This window comes from Polyodon spathula, chromosome 23 (genome assembly GCF_017654505.1).
Source record: "Polyodon spathula isolate WHYD16114869_AA chromosome 23, ASM1765450v1, whole genome shotgun sequence".
NCBI lineage: Eukaryota > Metazoa > Chordata > Actinopteri > Acipenseriformes > Polyodontidae > Polyodon > Polyodon spathula.
Genome location: NC_054556.1, coordinates 15,734,535 through 15,754,741, shown reverse-complemented (window position 1 = coordinate 15,754,741; position 20,207 = coordinate 15,734,535). Strand labels below are relative to the sequence as shown.

The following is a 20,207-nucleotide window of genomic DNA, read 5'->3' as shown; positions in this document are numbered from 1 at the left end:
TAAAAATATTGTCATTTAGAGCATTTATTTGCAGAAAATGACAACTGGTCAAAATAACAAAAAAGATGCAATGTTGTCAGACCTCGAATAATGCTAAGAAAATAAGTTCAGATTCACTTTTAAACAACACAACACTAATGTTTCAGAAATCAATATTTGGTGGAATAACCCTGATTTTCAAGCACAGCTTTCATGCGTCTTGGCATGCTCTCCACCAGTCTTTCATATTGATGTTGGATGACTTTATGCCACTCCTGGCACAAAAATTCAAGCAGCTCGGCTTTGTTTGATGGCTTGTGACCATCCATCTTCCTCTTGATCACATTCCAGAGGTTTTCAATGGGGTTCAGTTCTGAAGATTGGGCTGGCCATGACAGGGTCTTGATCTGGTGGTCCTCCATCCACACCTTGACTTGGCTTGATTCATGCCAAAGCTGCCGGATTCCAGCCTTGCTGAAGAACCCCGAGATCATCACCTATCTTCCACCATATTTTACAGTGGGTGCGAGACATTGTGGCTTGTAGGCCTCTCCAGGTCTCCGTCTAACCATTAGACGACCAGGTGTTGGGCAAAGCTGAAAATTGGACTCATCTGGGGGTGCTTCAGCGAGGCTGGAATCGGGCAGATTTGTCTTTGTGAAGGGCGCATGAATCAAGCCAAGTACAAGGTTGTCCTGGAAGAAAACTTGCTTCCTTCTGCTCTAACAATGTTCCCCAACTCTGAGGATTGGTTTTTCCAGCAGGACAATGCTCCATGCCACACAGCCAGGTCAATCAAGGTGTGGATGGAGGACCACCAGATCAAGACCCTGTCATGGCCAGCCCAATCTCCAGACCTGAACCCCATTGAAAACCTCTGGAATGTGATCAAGAGGAAGATGGATGGTCACAAGCCATCAAACAAAGCCGAGCTGCTTGAATTTTTGCACCAGGAGTGGCATAAAGTCACCCAACATCAATGTGAAAGGCTGGTGGAGAGCATGCCAAGACGCATGAAAGCTGTACTTGAAAGTCAGGGTTATTTCACCAAATATTGATTTCTGAACTCTTCCTAAGTTAAAACATTAGTATTGTGTTGTTTAAAAATGAATCTGAACTTATTTTCTTTGCATTATTTGAGGTCTGACAACACTGCATCTTTTTTGTTATTTTGACCAGTTGTCGTTTTCTGCAAATAAATGCTTTAAATGACAATATTTTTATTTGGAATTTGGGAGAAATGTTGTCAGTAGTTTATAGAATAAAACAAAAATGTTAATTTTACCCAAACACATACATATAAATAGTAAAACCAGAGAAACTGATAATTTTGCAGTGGTCTCTTAATTTGTTCCAGAGCTGTATATCAATGAAAGTCCATGGCCACGGAACTAATTGGTTTTGAATTTGTTGCCAAGCACCTGCTAATAGGAAGTGGGTTTTGTAGATGTTCCAAGCCACCTCCATCTGTAAAATGCACTTATCTCTCCCACTCTCCAGCTAGTATTTAAACACACTGACTCTCCGTCAGGTACCATGTCAGGCACTTCATGCCACCACTGTAGCTTCCATTGTGCTATGCCCATCAGTAGAATGCCACCGCATTGCCACTGAATACATTGTCATGTTATTTTTACAACAATCACCCTTTTAATAATTTTAGAGCCATTGCAGTGCAATATACATGGGATGCATAATATATACAACTTGTGTGCTGTTTACATGTGTATTGTAAGTCACAACCTATATGATTACAAAGACGTTGTTCTTGCAACTGTTAGCAGAGTTGATACAAGTCTTTACAACAAGAGTATGGTTTTGCTTAATTAAAACATTGATAATATTGAATATATAAACACAGTTCAATTGATCTTAATAGTATTAATTGCTTTACCTCTGTGCATTACACAAGGAGTGCTTTTTATACAAGCAGTGTTAAATGAGTTATATTCCAAGAACAACATTACGGTAATATATTTGTACTTTGTTCTTGTTACAGAAGATATAGCTGCTACATTTAAACAAGGGCAAGCAACACTTGTCATTGTTGAACAAGTATTAATTAGCAGACAGGAAGAAATAAGTGTCCTACATTTATTATGTGAAAGACAGCCTAATTAATTAATAGCGTAAATTAATCATGGTTTATACATATTAAGAAAAAGGAAACCGAGTTATTGAAATTAGGAGAGGAATTATCACCTCTGGAAAAAAATATCACAGCAGGGAATCACTAGTCCCAAACTGATCGATTGTTTGTAATGTCTAAGCAATTAAATAAGAATGCCAAAAAAGGGTAAATAAAAGTTCAGTACTGGAGCTAACTGGCTGTTATATGGGGTTGAGGTCCTCCTAAAATGACAGTATCTCTCAATAACTAATAATACTATCTGTGGTCCGACGAAGACACCGGCTTTGACCTTTGCCTCAGACAGCTTAGGGAAGAAGTCTTGAAGGTACTTGAAGGCTGCTGACTCCTTAGCTAGAGCTCTGACAAATTGTTTCATAAGGCCCAATTTGATGTGCAGTGGTGGCATCAGCACCTTCTGGGGGTCCACCAGTGGCTCCCACTTGACGTTGTTCCTCCCCACAGAGAACTCTGTCCGCTGTGGCCAGTCCCGCCTGTGGTAGTGCACCTTGGTGTCCCTGCTGTCCCAAAGGCAAAGAAACTTGGTAAAACCGCCTTGGAGTACCATCAGGAATGCCACCATTTTGAAGTCTCCTATGACCTCCCAGAAAAATGCAGATATGTATCCACTTAGGCAGCTGGAACTAAACTGAACTGGTGGGCTTAAGGCCCCTGTATTTATACTACTATTTATATTACTGGAAAGTTCTAGAAAGTTCTAGAAGTTACTCCAAGTTTACTCAGCACTGAATCTATCTGGAATGTTCTTGAAAATAGGTAAATTTCAAAATATCACTGTCCTGGTCACAAAAGCAAAGTTTGTGGGGAATAATAGTCATTTTCTATACTTTTCAGGCATAAGCAATTAGGAAATAACACTTACTACCCAGGAACCAATATAAAATATATATATATATATATATATATATATATATATATATATATATATATATATATATATATATATATATATATATATTGTGTTACACGGTGTTAGTATTTACAGTCTTTAATTAACTCCAGTTTTTTTAAAGGAGGAAAAAAAAACAGTTGATTTTACAAAACCAGACCCAAACAACTTAAGTAATATAATTCAATGTCTCTTAAGCACGCTCAAATCTCTGAGATTCTTAACTGGCATAGAATAAAATAATAGGTGTCAATTAAAGATGTAAAGGTTTTGAAAATGTGGCAACCTTTTTAAGAATTTCTAGTCTGGTTGCACTTTTTGTCACTTTGTGCTTAGAGTTATGATTTTCCTTTTGCTTTAAAGAGAAGAAATCATAACAAGTTCAGGAAATAAGAGTACAGAGAATTAAAATAATCCCAAAATTATTTAAATACCTGTTTTGCTAAAACCCATTTAAATGAATGACAAAGAAATATGATATTTCACCAATATAGCCCTCTTCATTATTTAGATATCTAAATCAATAAAACCTACCCTTATTAATGATATTGAGAAATTTATCAGATAATTTGTAGTGCCTCTGATTGAATGCTTTATCAAATTGCCATGTTAAAAACAACAAATGCATTTCCTCTGCATGCCATTAAGTATGAGATGCAATGAAAATAAACATTCGTAAGGAATTGAACTTATTTACTTCAGCTTCAGCAGCAGGTTATAATAATTCATTTCAGTTCCAGCGACCTAACAAACTTACTTAAATCAACACTCTTCTCTCCATTGCATTTTTTAAGCTCATATAAATGGGTCCTTCAATTGCCTTCTGAGAGAAACTAATGGAGCTTTACTTCCATCCTTATGAAGGGGAAGCAGTAAAGCTGAAATGTCATGATTTTTAATACAAAAAAGAAACAAATACTTGAACCTTTTCAGTTCCTTTGATAAAGCGAGGGCACATAATCTTCTGTCACTCCCAATGTGCCAATGAGGTCTTGAAGATTCAAAATACAGTCCTACCCCTTTATAAGGAGGCCCTTGTTGCCATGTTCCATTTGCCCCATAATAGCACTCCTTATAATTCTTGTTATAAGGAGCTACTCAAATAGCATGTTCTCGTAACTATGGCGTTTATCAGTGTTGGGAAAGTTACTTTTGACACATAATTTGTTACAGTTACAAGTTACTTAAACAAAATTGTAACTAGTTACTACTTTGAAAAAGAAATGAACTAGTTGCAGTCATAAATACATATAGATCCAGCTTTCAAACCCAGTCAATCCCTCCTCTGGCACCATTTTCTAGCAAGATGATATGAAAAGTGCGTTCATGTGATGTGTCAGGCTTGACTTGCATCGGTGATGCACTTTCATATTTCGATGGTATGCATTATCTGTAGTCCTTTTTATTTTAAATTCAACAAGTAACTTACATTTTCACATAAAATGTAATGCATTACCACATTTTGTTGCCTGTCTGAAAAAAGAACCATTAAAGGTACAAGTTATTAATTACTGAAAAATGTAATCGGATTACCATAACATGTTCCATGTAATGTGTGAAATAATTGGGGGAGCACTGTGTTGTAATATTGTGCAAACATAAGTGTAGATGCCTTAAAAAACACACTGCCTCTATCTAGCTACAGGAGGTTGGAAATACGAACAATAGCTTTATTTATTTTTTACAACAACCTCAAGACACAAAAATAGTACAGAACGTAATTTCTAACTTTTCAAGATGAGTTGGGTACAACAGTCTGTATATGCATGAAAGATTTTAAGGAAAGGTGTCACTCAGTGTACTCTACCTATGGCTAATGTGTCCCAGTTTCCATTATAGATTTTATTACAAGAGATTGATTCAAATGGCTTGCCTTTTCTACTATAGCTTAAAGCAATACAGTGATTCAAATATCTGTGTATTGTAACATGATATGTGTTCTTATTGATCATACTGCACTTGACTTTTCCTACCAACATGAGTCTGGGATTTAAATCTGTTGCATGCAAGACGCATTATCTTGTGCAAAGCATCAGAAAAAACTTAATAAATCATTGTTTAAACACATACAACACAACACCAAGTACTTCAAATGCTAGTGAGATATTATACATGTTAATAAGTGTAACAGGCAATGTTTTGTGATGTACTGCTGTTACAGATTCTCACCCCTGTCAGTGAGATTGAGGTTAAATGCAGTATAACCACACCTGCAGAGGAGCCTGGCTCTTTTGAATAGTGGGTAAGTCATTCCCAGTTACATGGAGCTACACAGCTGCAAAGGCAGTCATTTCTCATGACCCATTTTTCTAAAAAGGAGAGGTGTCAGTGAAATTGAGTGAGGAATTCAACTGATAATAATCCACCTGGCACATGATACAGAAGCTGTCTGGCATCACAAGTCTTTTCATCTAAGATGTATTCTACATGTCAGCTGTGTCAGATATCAGCATGTGTTTTGCTCAGATATTAAAAGGAACATATAACATTGCCAACATGGGAAGCATGAACATCCTATAGTTTCTATCCTTTATGTTAAAAAAACAAACTCATGACAGTTTTTTTTTTTTTTTTTTAAAGAATGATTTTTCAAGGTCTGTAATGATGAATTAAATTAAATACCATAAAGTTTGATTCAAGAGCTTGGGTTTGGTATCTTCAACAGTCTGAACAACTTTCATGCATACACAACTTTATTGTATTCCTAGAACAGGCTTTGAGAGCTTTTTAAAGCTTAGTGAATAGGGCCCAGAGCGAATTTAGAACCTTAGGCAAAATCGGACTGGGACTGTTTCACCACATTCCACTACAGTGGACCCAACTAGCACTCAGAATGGACACCTGCAGGGCTGGTCTTGGACCTTTAGAGACTGCTAGCTGGTCCATATTCACTCTTAAGCTCCTGGGTGTAAAGAGGATATTGCTGTGGAGAGGGAAAATAATTGGCCAGTCTAAACTGGAGAATAAAACTGGAGTAAAATAATTTGGCACACAAACACTGCCTGTATTGTCACAAAAAGAATGTCTTTGATATAGCTCATCTTTTCAGTCCCTAGTGGATACCAACCTATACCACAACAAGAACTTTGAGCAGTTTCAAGTGATTAGTGGTCAGGAGGACAGTGATTGCAAAAAAGTTCTGCACTGAATTTGGCAATAGAGGTTGTGGTTGGTAGAGGTTGTGGATCTGCCACTGGATGCAAGGCTCTTGAATTGTTGCATTTAAGTGCCATATCTGCTGATAGGAGCACACCATTCCTAGCTGAACTCTAGCACTGTCACTCTCGATCCTGCACAGCAGCGACATTACTTTCTTCCTTGATCTCAGTTCATTAGAAAAAATGACCCAGAGCAGTGGAGTGTGAACGTGGGCTGTTAGGGTGAACTAATGTTTGCAGAGGAACATCAAGGCAAATCGTGTCACTGGATAATGCCTTGCACATTTGTTTTACCATTATACTTAAGCACAACATAAACAGCTTGATACCTACTTGCGTTCTAAATCACTGTGAGAGGTAAGATAATGGAATATGATAATGGAACTGTTTCATGAAGCTCTTCATCACTGGCTGTCTTTATCCTACACATTGATACATGAATACCAGCTGTGTTTAATTTCTGTGTTAATTAATTATCCCCTGCTAGGGATACATACCCCCAGCAATGGGAATATGGTGGAAGCAGCGGTAAATACTGTGACAGAGTAGGGGGAGGAAATAAATGAAAATGTAGTCCTGCAGGATACATCACTACATTCCCCAGAATACCTCAGGGGGCTTATTGGCCATTAAGCCTATAATGAGATGCACCTGTCTCTGATCAAGCAGAAAAGTTTAAACAAGAACAGGTGACAAACACAAAACACATATGCAACACGTAGGTCAGGCTGGGCAGTAATCTTCACTGATCCTACCATGCAGTCTGTTTTACTTTTGGTTTTTTATTTGCTTTTCTGTGCTCGCTCTCACTCTGTTCTCTCTATACACCCCATCTTGAACACAGAAAAGCTGCAGGCTAATACACTTGTGACCATCTCCGAATGAACACTAAATGAATCAATTTCGGAGATGGTCACATTCTACACAGGGATTTAGTTTGCATGTATGACAGTCAGTAATCACACAAGCTCTCTGGCAGAGGATGAGTTGCTAGCACCGCCTCTGCTAGGTGACATTTAAACCCAACAATAACAAACAAAACTGTGCGTTTTTTAACTGAAACACAAAATACATTTCTCTTTTTAAATCACAATACACAGTTTTCTTCAACACAAAATATATTTACACCATACATTCTAAAATAATCAATACATATATTTACCTGCCCCCTTATGTGCAGGGCTTTTTTGCCCTGCCACACTATTTATGTGCAGAGCTATCTCCTGCCCTGCTGCAATGGGTATTACTGCTATTCGGTTCTGATGAAACTTGGATAGGGCATACTTTAGTACATGTTATTTACTGTGTGGTATATGGAAACATATGGGGCATCTGTATTAACTTTATGGTGATTTATATGATTATATATATATATATATATATATATATATATATATATATATATATATATATATATATATATATATATATATATATATATATATGTGTGTGTGTGTGTGTGTGTGTGTGTGTGTGTGTGTGCTGCATGCTGTCAGAGCTGCATCGGTAGGCAGGGGACTTTGCTAATCAGATAAATACTGTTGGCGGGGTACATGTTTGGTCATTATTTGTCATGAACAGAACAACAATGTGGGCTTTGTTAGGAATGGATCTGGTATGTCAAGTTCCTCTGTAAAAAAAAAAAAAAAAAAAAAAAAAAAAAGTGTATTGAAATTGTAATTCTAACAACAAAGATAAGCACAACAATAGTACCAATGACTGTTGATACTGATACCACCATTGCACAGAAGAAAGCCAGTACTGAACTGGTTAACCTTTCAGTCCAACCTCGTCTCTAATAGTAAAAAAGAGGAATCGGATTGCACCAGTTAATTGACAATTAATTAAACATGATTAATTTCTACAAGAGGTGGAATCAAGGGCCAAAACTAATTTAAAACTGTGTCACTCATCCATCAAACCACCTATGAGTTCAGTTCTGCTAATATTAAATTGCCAGAAACAGCTTCCATTTGGGAAAGAAATTGTTCCTAATTAACGTTTTCCTTTTTAAACTAAAATGTGGCTTGCATTCGGCATTCCACATGCTTTCATTTTATTGGGCAACATTCTCGATTTCAAAAATTGTATGAGGAATATAGATCTTTCTTTCATAGCTATTTACTCCCCAAGTCAACCAATACTGGCGGAAGTTTATCAGAGTGGCTACCTCCTACTGCCTTTTGTCAGTTGGTGAATTTAATGTATGTATGTATGTATGTATGTACGTATGCATTAATTTTTTTATTTATTCATTTATTTAATGTCAGTGAGTGGAATAGTGGTATGGTTTTTTAATGTAGTTTTCAGTCTCACATTTTCTAGTGAGATAATCTGTGATTTTACTCTTTATGATTTTGCAACGCGGATCTGAGTTCTGCAGCGAATGAAGAGGGGTTATTCACTTGTTCTACAAGTGAATACCATCCCAGACAACCTCATGCCAAAGGCTTACCTTTTGTATGCAGCAGGTTTGATAAAGTAAAAAAAAAAAAAAAAAGTAGAAGCAGGTAAGAAATCTGCTTCTACCTGTTGCTAAACAGCAGTGGAAGAAAAACTTTAATAGCATCTGTAATATCCATCCAGTGTTTTATTCATTTTATTAATGAGTGTTTGAACTGGAAGGAGGGAAGACAGTATCAGAAATTCTTTGATAAACATAATTAAGTGTTGGCTCATGCACGATAGACCAGCAACTGACAAAAATCAAAGAGATGCAATAACACCATTAACTATGCACTGTGTTCAGTTCACCCTGTCTTTTATGGTATAACAGTGTTGTCTCATTTCGGACTTTGGGTGACAGAACCGGTCAGCTTTGCTGTCTTCTTACCACCCAAAGTTCTAATGAGAAGACATTCCATGATAGACAGGGTCAATTGTATATATTAACAGCTATACAAAACTGTTAAGTATCGCTCCTGCCCTCATAAGTGTTAACACAAAGGTATTAACTGAAAAGTTTGTCAGTTTGACCTGTTTCAAAACTTTAAAGTGGTTACATGGCAAGACGGCCTATACATTTTTGTCACATGTCAAAGTACAAGCGATCAGGTTTCAATAAAGTCGTGAAGGTGAATCTGAATCAAGTACTTGAATTAGAGGCTGTTCAGCCCAGCATTTACTATTATATACTATTTAGTATAAAATGAAATAAACCATACACCATGCATGCTGTTATTTTAGATTAAAAATAGTACAAATTGTTGCAAAAGGGGCTTTTATTATCTGGGTAATGTAATAAAGGATTCATCCATTAGTGATCAATTAGTAATGATTTATCCTGAGAGAGATACTCTGCCTTTCTCATGAATAAAAATAATAACCATAATGACGACCATTTGAACTTCTGAGTGCTAACAGTACCAGTGTCTTCTCTTAAAGTTCTTTAAAAATAAAAAAAAAATAAAAATAATAAATGTGAGTGGGACTGTCTTGTTTGCTTGTGAAATAGTCCAGCAACCTGCTTGCTTAATGCTACACTGATGGCAAAATGAGTATCTCCCCTCAGTGTTAATAGAACATCACATGAGGGTTTACTAATTTAGTGTTTGTACTATGGATTTTGCGTCATTAAATAATCAATGAGCTACATGATTAAATTGAGATGTAATGTGCATTACTTAAATATCAGTATTTCTCATGTGGATGTTGTACAATGTGCAGTACAGTCACAAGTTCTGTGCAGTTACAAACCCTTTTGAATTGTCCTGGATTTTTTGGGGATTTATTCGTGGAAAAAAAAAAAAAAAGAGGAAAAATCATGTCAGTGCTGTGTTCAATTACCTGTAATGCAAGATAAAAAGCTCATTATGCTATTTTTTTTTCATGATTTGATCATTCAGAAATCCAATTAATTCAGTTAAGGCTGCCATACACTAGACGCGATGAGATTTTTGACTGGGCGACAAGATACTTTCTCAGCGACATGACCATACCCACCAGAAGCGACACAGAGGCGATGTGACAGGTTTGAAAACTTCCAGATCTATACAACTATTAAAAATAGCTATTGACAAAACTATGATCAAGACTGATACATATTCACCAATATGACAAAATTATGAGTGTCTTCTTTCACGGTATTTCAACATATATGGCAATAAATCATACACACCAGGCTTATCCAGTTCCTTTGAAATGGACTCCCATATGTTGTCTTTCAAATCCGTATCTTTATAATTGTGATGGCCTTAATCATAAAGCTCTGAGGATTTTTCCACAGCAAGTATTATTGTTTCCGCCAGCAGTTTGGATACTGCTTCACCTTGCTGGATCACATTCTTTAAAGCTGTTCTCTGATTGGTCAGTTGCCTAGTTGTCTCCTGAGAAGTCGCAAAATATAGGATTCAATCCTATTTATTTCGCATCGCTCCTGTGTCGTCTGTGGTGTGAAAGATACTTAGCAAAAGTATAGGTTCTGTTATTTTTGTCGCATTGGTGCACAGTTTCGCTTGCCATGTCATGTCTGATGGGCACACAAGACTGACAGTAAATGATAATTTACTAAAATTAGGGTTCTGAGTTTGTTTTTGAGGAGAGCATAACATACTGAAACACTGCACTCAACTTTAAAGTAGCATTTTTACTGTTAGCCGATTGGTTCTTCATTGAGCAAACAGCTTGATGCTACAGGCAGGGGCTTTGCTGCTTCATGTGATAATATTCCATGTGGTTGTAGTTTCTCAATCGTGTCTAAACCCTCCTTGTCAGACTTACAGTAAATCAGACCTGGAGGACGTCCCCTAGATCCTAAGTATACAATTGTGCCAATAAGGCTTGAAGAAAATTCAAATGATACTGAAATTATGAACAATTTTAAATTGTACATACAAATTTAATTGAATAATTACAAAAAAATAATATGCAACAGTTATATTTGATAGATATACTTTCCATCTAACTATCCTTGATATATAATTCCGTTATCGCATTAAACTAAACTTGTGTTCCAAGCCTTACCCTTGTTGGTAACAATCTTTTCAGCTTCGATTCTCAGTGCAACTGTGTTAAAAAGGGGCACACTGTTTCTTGGTTTGACATATTTAAAATGTATGTTTCTTCTCCCCCTGCAGATCCCGCAGATAAGTTATGCCTCAACTGCCCCGGAGCTGAGCGATGACCGGCGGTATGATTTCTTCTCCCGTGTGGTTCCTCCGGATTCCTTCCAAGCCCAGGCGATGGTGGACATTGTGAAGTTCATGGGGTGGAATTTTGTCACAACCCTGGCCTCTGAAGGAAGTTACGGCGAGAAAGGAGTGGAAGCTTTTATCCAGATTTCCAAAGAGGCAGGTGCGTACGAAACAAAAGTGCAAAACCATGTAATAGAATTGGCTTGATCAGTCTGCTTTATTGATTCTGAGAAAAGAGCTTTCAATGTAAGTAATGGCTTTTTCACTATGGATTTTCTTGAAAGAAAATATTGGAAATGTTTTAATTCCAGTGGGTCTCATTCATTTGAAATAGTTCACAAGGTAATGGCAGAATTACTTTTTATTTATTCAGTTTTACTCTAACATTGAAAAAAGCATGCTTATGATAATTAATGATAAAATCAATAGATTCACATAAACTACTTTTAATATACACTGTTGCCGAAGCATATTGTTACAAGCATTCAACATAAAGGGTGATTCATGAAGTATCAGTTGTGCTTGAATAAAACATTGCAGGTAGTAACAGTAGACCATTGATCAAGCATTAACAGACAATGGTCATGTTTTAACTTGATTGTAGTGCTGTAACTGGGTGGGTAATAAAAAACACAGATTCAATAAATGCAGTGAAGACACTAAGCAAAGGTAGGTCAACTTCAGGACCATGGTCAGCTATGTCTGCCAGTCCCCTCATCAGTAAGCCCCAAGTAATAAAACAGAAGCTGGTTATAAAGTCAGGACTTTATATGTGATCACTACCTGCTATGCAGAAAACACCCCAGGAATCCTGGGCTCCAAAAAAAGGTTTCTTATGTACTTTCAAGATACAGGCCTCATCTGCTACATGTACAAGGATGGATGGGTTCTGCAGCTTTAGATGGCTAGCTATAGGGTTAGGCTTCCTGAAGGGCTCTGTTGGGTATATAGGCAGGGACCTGCATAGCTGCAGGCGGAGTCAGCTAGCTAGTGAGAAAATGTTGATAAGACTGTGTGATCGGGATACATGCTCAATATAGTTCCTTTATTTAACAGACCCCATGGTATTAATGTACTCTAAATGTAGAACTTCTGGTTAGGACATTTGTTTTCCATTTTGCTGTGCAGCTGTGTCTCTGCAATGATGGTGGCCAGACTGTTATACTGCTGAACATGGGAAACCAGAAAAAAATGACTGTGCAACTTTACTGCACTTAATTTCAATAACTTTTGACCTATTTTTTTTTTTTTCTGTGTAGGTGTAAACCTATACAAATAATGTTTGTATCTGTTTAAAGCTTCTTTTTACAGCGTGACCCCTTGGTCTACTTGGGCTTGGTCTTTATGACCAGTGGTAGTGATTCTATATCCATTCGGTGACTACACCTCCCGAGCTTCATTGCCCTGTGACGTTTTTGTTTCCACAGTAACACTGCACAGTATCCCACTGCCTTAAACCGCCGAGTAGATAGACTGTTCTTCTTTTGACTTCAAATCACAGTTACTGAAGCTTCCAAAGACCATCTGCTGTGAATTCGGCTTCTGGCTGCAGATGCTCCTTTTCCACAGTCAGTACAGCATCTTTACATCTTGACTGATTCGCATCCAAGTAGTAACTCACACTGCTCTTCAAATACAAGCAAATGCAGTATGCAAGCAGGGTGTATAATTTAACTATTATTACCAGGCATACATACTCTGTGTCAGCTCTGGCATTTCTATTCTTTAAAGTAATTGTGCTATTCATTATTACAGTGTTGTTTTACCCACCTATAGTCAAAACGTTATATGCAATTATGTACTGATTACAGTATATCACTGAAACACATCCACTTATTATAGTATTTTCTTAATACAAGATAACCTAGAACCAGTATTAATTTTGAGATGAAGCGTATCGCTTCATTAGTGACTTTTTAATTATAGTACCCAGTTCTGCATTTCCAGTGGCAAGAAGGGAGACAGATTACAATTAGAAAACACTTCAGTCTGGGTCCAGGGAAATAATGAAAATATAATGTGATGTAGCTCTGTGAGTAAGGTGATTTTCACAGCTTAATGTTTATTCCTAATAGCAAACTGGGGTATATATTCAAAACGTGCGTAGAGACATTTCTAACCAATGCATTGTTTACTTAAACATGAACCAATGCAGGCTGTATTTGAAGCTTAGCAAAAAAGTTAAAGGAAAGCTATGAAGATGCATTATTAGTGCAACATGCCTCTAATAAGGAAAGAATTAACCAGGATATCACACTATCCAAACAATATCCTTAGAGCTAAATAAAATTATGCAGAGCACAATACATGCAGTTAATCATACTGAAAGGTATTACAATCATGTATAGGTCTCAGTATGTAATTGTATTTGTAGTTTTTATTTATTAATCACTGTATGAATGTTGGTTCTGGATTATGTTGAGATTTTACTGTGTTTGTCAAGGCAAATAATTAAAGATTATTTTCTGCTATCCTCAAGGCAAATAAAATGTTAGATACTACATCAATTTTGAAATGTTCTCCCATCCTGGTCTTGTTAATAACACATAGTCACGGTCTTAAAGCTGAGTGGATTGCAGCAATTATGTAATTATGTATATTGGCACCAGTTCAAAATAGAGCATTAATAACATTGACAAATTATTTTTGAATAGCAAATGAGCTACAGTCAGAACATTTTATGTAAAAGGACACACCTTTTAATCCCATACAAGCTTTAATCACAGTTTTACTACAGAAGAACAGTAAACTGTTCAACTTTGGAAACACAGAGGAATTTCAACAGGAATAAAAATGCATTTTTGTTTATTTTCATTGATTTTTGCTTTACATTTTCCTTGCTATTTTTTTGTTCCGATCATTCCAAGTTTCATTTTCTTAAATCTACCTTTACTTGGCTTTGGGTTTGTCTGGAGATTACAGACTATCTAATTCCAATCAACTCATGTAACAGCGTGACCTTTAAACTCTGTATGCACCCTCAACTCTACATTGATATAGACTGGAAGAGTTTCACATTGCCACATGATTGAATTCAGTCCTGGTTCTTCCCTTGACAAGCGCACAGGCAGGTAAAGGCAGATTAGCAGAAAGATGATAATAACTAAATAAGCACAGAGTTGAAATCACTCAGAAAGACTGCAAACATCAGACACATTAAGGGAAATACATATACATTGCAATTACACTTGAATCTACCTACTCTTTAAATGGTGAGTGTGGAAACAGGCTGAAGAAAGCACCTTGGGAAAGGCACAGGACAAAATCGACCCAGCTCTTAAAAGATCAAGGCTATATCAGCTGCAATTGTAATTCTCTTTACAAAGGCACCGGAAGTGCAGACACACATTTTTCTGAAATACAGAAGATTTATGCCAGCAGCCCAGGTTTAAGTCTTCAGTCTCCATAGCTACAGCAGTGCAGTAAACTTGGGCTTTGTAGTCATCATCCACAATGTAATTGTTGGTCGACACATAGGCTTCTGTAGAAAGTGCCTGGCTTTACAAGACTTTACTAATTAATGTAACGTACATACTAGCACTGCTGCAAAATGTGGAACCTCACAGGCTGTATAGAGAAACCATGTCACAGCTGTGGGGAATTCAGCATGCTATTAACCTTGTGTCAATTTCCTTTAAGAAAAAAAAAACAAAAAACCTCCTAGTGGGTGCAGAGGGAGGACAGTGCCATTAAGAAAACAGTATGCCAGTGAACTGTTTTCAGTGTGTAGCCTGTGTAAAATTTAATGCCTTACTGGCCTGTTCAATACGATATAAGTACAAAACAAGAATGAATAAAATGAAATAGCATATGTAAGTGTGTATATATATATATATATATATATATATATATATGGAATATAAGCCTGCAAACTGCTAAATATTTTACTTACAGTCACTCAACAATGGAGTGTTAACAATAAAAGGTGCACATATCTAAATATGTTACACTCGGATATAGTTGGTGTACTCTGGTATGGTATGATGCCCATGGTGTTATTCTTTGTTAAACATGAACCTTTAATTGAGTTCTAAAAAAGCTGTCTTTAAAAAAGGGAATGGCACTGGCTAATTAAATGACACACTGTAGGACACACCATTAGACAAGCTACAAGATACCCTTAAGTGGCCCCTTACATGTTTTGTTTAATACACATGAACTGGGCGTCACTGTTGTTGTGTGGTTGTAATACCACATGTATCCCGGTAAGGCAGTGCACAGCATTTAGATTGCATCTGTCTTCTGGTCTTAAGTCCTGCTTTATGGTTCTTTGATGATACGTTTTTAATCATGCACGCAGCGATTACTAATGAATAAATCATTTCCGGCACACAGTACCTCCATGAATTGAAATGTGACACATGACAGTATTCATGAGCCAGGTTTGTAATGCATTTGAAAAAGAACTGCAGGCACATTCAGCAAGTAATATTCTGTACATTTTTGAGCATTTTTGATCTTTGCCCAGTTCTTCGGTGATGTATTTTGTATTAGTTAAAAGTGGGTTTAGTAAAGCCCCCATCAATAGAAAGTACAGCTTTTAAACAACCTTGGGCTATATTGATACAACTTTTTTGAATATATATTCCCCAAAGTCTTTGTTCTTTATGCGTTAAAGCCCAATAGCATTTCCAGACAAGGCCATCCACAGCCAAGCCTTTTGTGACTGTTTTTGCCAAACTGTCTACAAAGTGCTGTTAAAAATAATGATAATAATAAAATACGTTTAAAAAAAAAAACTGAGACAGTAGAGTGAAAAACAAAGGCATTTTTTTTATTTCCAGACCCATTCCGGAACACACTACTACATTTTCACCCAGACAAAACATTTATAGTTATGGATAGATATGGAGTAACCAAAACCACAGGCCATTGTCATATATAATCAAAGGATTTTGTGTTTTCCTCGGCTCAGAGCTTAGGTTGCCATGGGATCATGATCACTTTGTCATTTTAACCCAAGTAATCAAACAGTTTGGAAAAAATATATACAGAGAGAAATAAAAAAAAAAAAAATGTGTTGGACTTTTTGTTAAATGTGTTTTTAATCAAAATATTAAGCAGCATAATTTTCCTCCCAATTCAATATAATATTTTTCACCCACGTCGCTATGCTAATACAGAAAAATTCATAACCAATTGTTTAAACGGAAAGTTAATTTATGTGAAAATCTAAATATATTTATTTATGTCAAAAAGGTTTTAGATACGGCAAATTGTGTCATGCCTGAATTTTGTTTTGCTCATTTTTTTAAGAATACTTTTTAATCAAAAGAACCTCGGAGAGGCAACAAAATAATCTTTCATGCTATTTAGAAATTCGACTTTAATAAATAACAAGAGGATAAGAGATATGCCTTGCATCTTAAATATGTTAGAAGAGCAGTTTTCTTTTAGTGTCTTCATGCAAGGATTTTACCAATACTAATTATGTACTAAGAGACACATGTAGCAAGGGATACTTACAGTGGACCAGCAAAGGGACTGAGTGAGTGGTTTAGAACAGTTTATAACAGAGCAGTTCTAAGGGTGGTGTTCTTTAAAATGGTACAGCTATGGTATCAGAGAAGTTCCTCTAGTAGCACTGTCAATGCAGGATCATATGAGTGTGGATCATCGTTCTTCAGCAACTGCTATTCTGGTCAAATACCCGATAAGTCTTAGCAGAGACTTTCCAGGCTGGGCACTAGCCTCCAGGGTTCAGGAGCTGTGAAACATCTGCTGCTTGGGGTTTGATTGGTTCTTCAGTGTTTGCTTCAGTACTCGATTTCAGCATTTTATATGGGGTAGAAATTATGTGCTGCTGTATCAAGACCCCTGTGCACTAATTGTTCCAAAGCCATGGTGTTGCCATTGCTAAGGATTCCCTAGGTTTCGTATATAGTATATTAATAATACCCCAATAGAGGAATGGGTCTGATACTTCAAATCAGTAAGTCCAGCTCTGCAGTGCAGAGTTCCAGCTCTACAGTGCAGCGTTCCAGCTCTGCAGTGCAGTTACAGCTCTATATTGCAGAGTTCCAGCTCTATAGTGCAGAGTTCCAGCTCTATAGTGCAGAGTTCCAGCTCTGCATGCAGAGTTCCAGCTCTGCGTGCAGAGTTCCAGCTCTATAGCGCAGCGTTCCAGCTCTATAGTGCAGAGTTCCAGCTCTATAGTGCAGAGTTTCAGCTCTATAGTGCAGTGTTCCAGCTCTATAGTGCAGAGTTCCAGCTCTATAGTGCAGAGTTCCAGCTCTATAGTGCAGAGTTTCAGCTCTATAGTGCAGAGTTCCAGCTCTATAGTGCAGAGTTCCAGCTCTGCAGTGCAGAGTTCCAGCTCTATAGTGCAGAGTTCCAGCTCTATAGTGCAGAGTTCCAGCTCTATAGTGCAGAGTTCCAGCTCTATAGTGCAGAGTTCCAGCTCTACAGTGCAGCGTTCCCAGCTCTATAGTGCAGAGTTCCAGCTCTATAGTGCAGAGTTCCAGCTCTACAGTGCAGAGTTCCAGCTCTATAGTGCAGAGTTCCAGCTCTATAGTGCAGAGTTCCAGCTCTATAGTGCAGAGTTCCAGCTCTACAGTGCAGCGTTCCCAGCTCTATAGTGCAGAGTTCCAGCTCTATAGTGCAGAGTTTCAGCTCTATAGTGCAGTGTTCCAGCTCTATAGTGCAGTGTTCCAGCTCTGCAGTGCAGAGTTTCAGCTCTATAGTGCAGAGTTCCAACTCTATAGTGCAGAGTTCCAGCTCTATAGTGCAGAGTTCCAGCTCTATAGTGCAGAGTTCCAGCTCTGCAGTGCAGAGTTCCAGCTCTATAGTGCAGTGTTCCAGCTCTACAGTGCAGAGTTTCAGCTCTATAGTGCAGTGTTCCAGCTCTATAGTGCAGTGTTCCAGCTCTATAGTGCAGAGTTCCAGCTCTATAGTGCAGAGTTCCAGCTCTATAGTGCAGAGTTCCAGCTCTATAGTGCAGAGTTCCAGCTCTATAGTGCAGAGTTTCAGCTCTATAGTACAGTGTTCCAGCTCTATAGTGCTGTGTTCCAGCTCTATAGTGCAGTGTTCCAGCTCTGCAGTGCAGAGTTTCAGCTCTATAGTGCAGTGTTCCAGCTCTGCATGCAGAGTTCCAGCTCTGCGTGCAGAGTTCCAGCTCTATAGCGCAGCGTTCCAGCTCTATAGCGCAGCGTTCCAGCTCTGCAGTATAGTTCTGTGAGTTTTCCAGCCCATTATGGCTGAAAGGTAATGGATAGTTTCTAAGCTTTCCCTGCTGTCAACAAGTCTATAAACATCCAATTAATCAAAAGTTAGTGCCTCATTACTCTGACTGCACGAAGACAACACCCTAAAAGATGCACGCCACTGAAATTGATCAGGTTATCACTTTTTTTTATTAAGGACAGATCTGTGATCCATTAAAGGCACTAATGCTAAATTGTCTGTTTGCGAAACTGAAAGGAAACATGGCTATCATGTGCAGATTTATAACTAGGGGAATGCAGAAGTTAAGCTAGGATTATGTGATTAGGCTATCTATACAGCATGCTGATCACTTTATAGCCTAACCACATAATCACATCCTAGTGTTCCTAGTATCATTTCCAGCCATCAGTGCATTGACAATACTGAAGATGGGATACAAGCATACTTAAAAGTGTTTCACTGCAGCTTTACTAAGCATTTACATACTTTCTGAATGTCAGTTGATTTCTAGCTATACCAAATGTGATTCTTCTAGATTTTGTCAACTCATCATCATCATCATCATCATCATCATCATCATCATCATCATCATCATCATCATCATCATCATCCTCATCATCATCATCTCCCATTTTCCCTGTAAAGAAACTGTTACTCTATTCCATAGATAATACCAGCTGGATTGAGTACCCATAATAGGTCAAATATCAAGTAACATGAATGTAAGAATGTGATTAACATAGCTTCATTGACTCCTGTGTATATTCATTCGACATAACAAGACCATAGATTCACTAAATCAGTCTGATTTATAATAGGTCCTACGAGGATTGACAGGTTACCAGATTTATTACGGACACATGAGTCTTAACAATACAACATAAGAAAGTTTACAGAGGAGAGGAGGCCATTCTGCCCATCTTGCTCATTTGGTTGTTAGTAGCTTATTTATCCCAGGATCTCATCAAGCAGCTTCTTGAAGGATCCCAGGGTGTCAGCTTCAACAACGTTACTGGGGAGTTGGTTCCAGACTCTCACAATAGCATGCTTAACAGCAAGATACGGTATAGTCTATCAATAGGGTTAAACAGCAGCTGATGTAATTAAGTATGGCTGGTTTTTAAATGATTAAAACATTACAACAGCCATTTGCATTGTTATAGTGCCTTTTGTAAAATCTGATAAATGGAGATAAAAAGCTAGTTTGTAGAACTAGAACAATTAAGAGTTTAAAACTAAAAAAAACAATTTCATTGGAATAAAAATTTAAATAAAAAAAGGACAAAAAGAAAATGCAGTTTTGATGAGAGTAAGGACTAAGCCATTCAGGCCCCTCTAAATTAAAAGCAAAAACTTGCAAACACAGCCTCACTCCCATTTTATAACAGTATAAGAAATGTTGGGGGCTGTCCCTACTAAATTTCAAAACACATCAAGATAATTTCAACTGTGTCAAGAACATGAACAACCACAATTCAGTAAAACCTCTATTACCCAAACTCCTTTAGACCAGGGGGGGTATTTGGATAATCGTATTGTTTAGATAATTTGAATTACAACTGTGAAATTGTTTAAATGACTCTCCCAATCAAGAAACCTTCTAAAAAGATAAAATTCAGCCCCTTTATCTTTAAATACTGCACTGTTCTCTGAATACCAGAGATTAAGGAATGGGGAGCATATTTTCTATGACTATAGGACAGAAGAGCACAGCACACAAGAAGACAGGTTACTAA

At 37.4% G+C, this 20,207-nt stretch overlaps 1 protein-coding gene across 1 annotated transcript in view; it reads left to right on the top strand.

Moving 5' to 3' along the window:
• The first annotated feature begins 11,244 nt into the window (after positions 1–11,244).
• The window catches only part of LOC121297749 (metabotropic glutamate receptor 7), a 171,666-nt gene continuing 162,703 nt past the window's right edge, over positions 11,245–20,207 (top strand). The window contains exon 1 of the mRNA XM_041224222.1: positions 11,245–11,467. Within this exon, the coding sequence (XP_041080156.1) occupies positions 11,356–11,467 (112 nt within the window). The 5' untranslated portion in view covers positions 11,245–11,355. The remainder of the gene's footprint in view (positions 11,468–20,207) is intronic.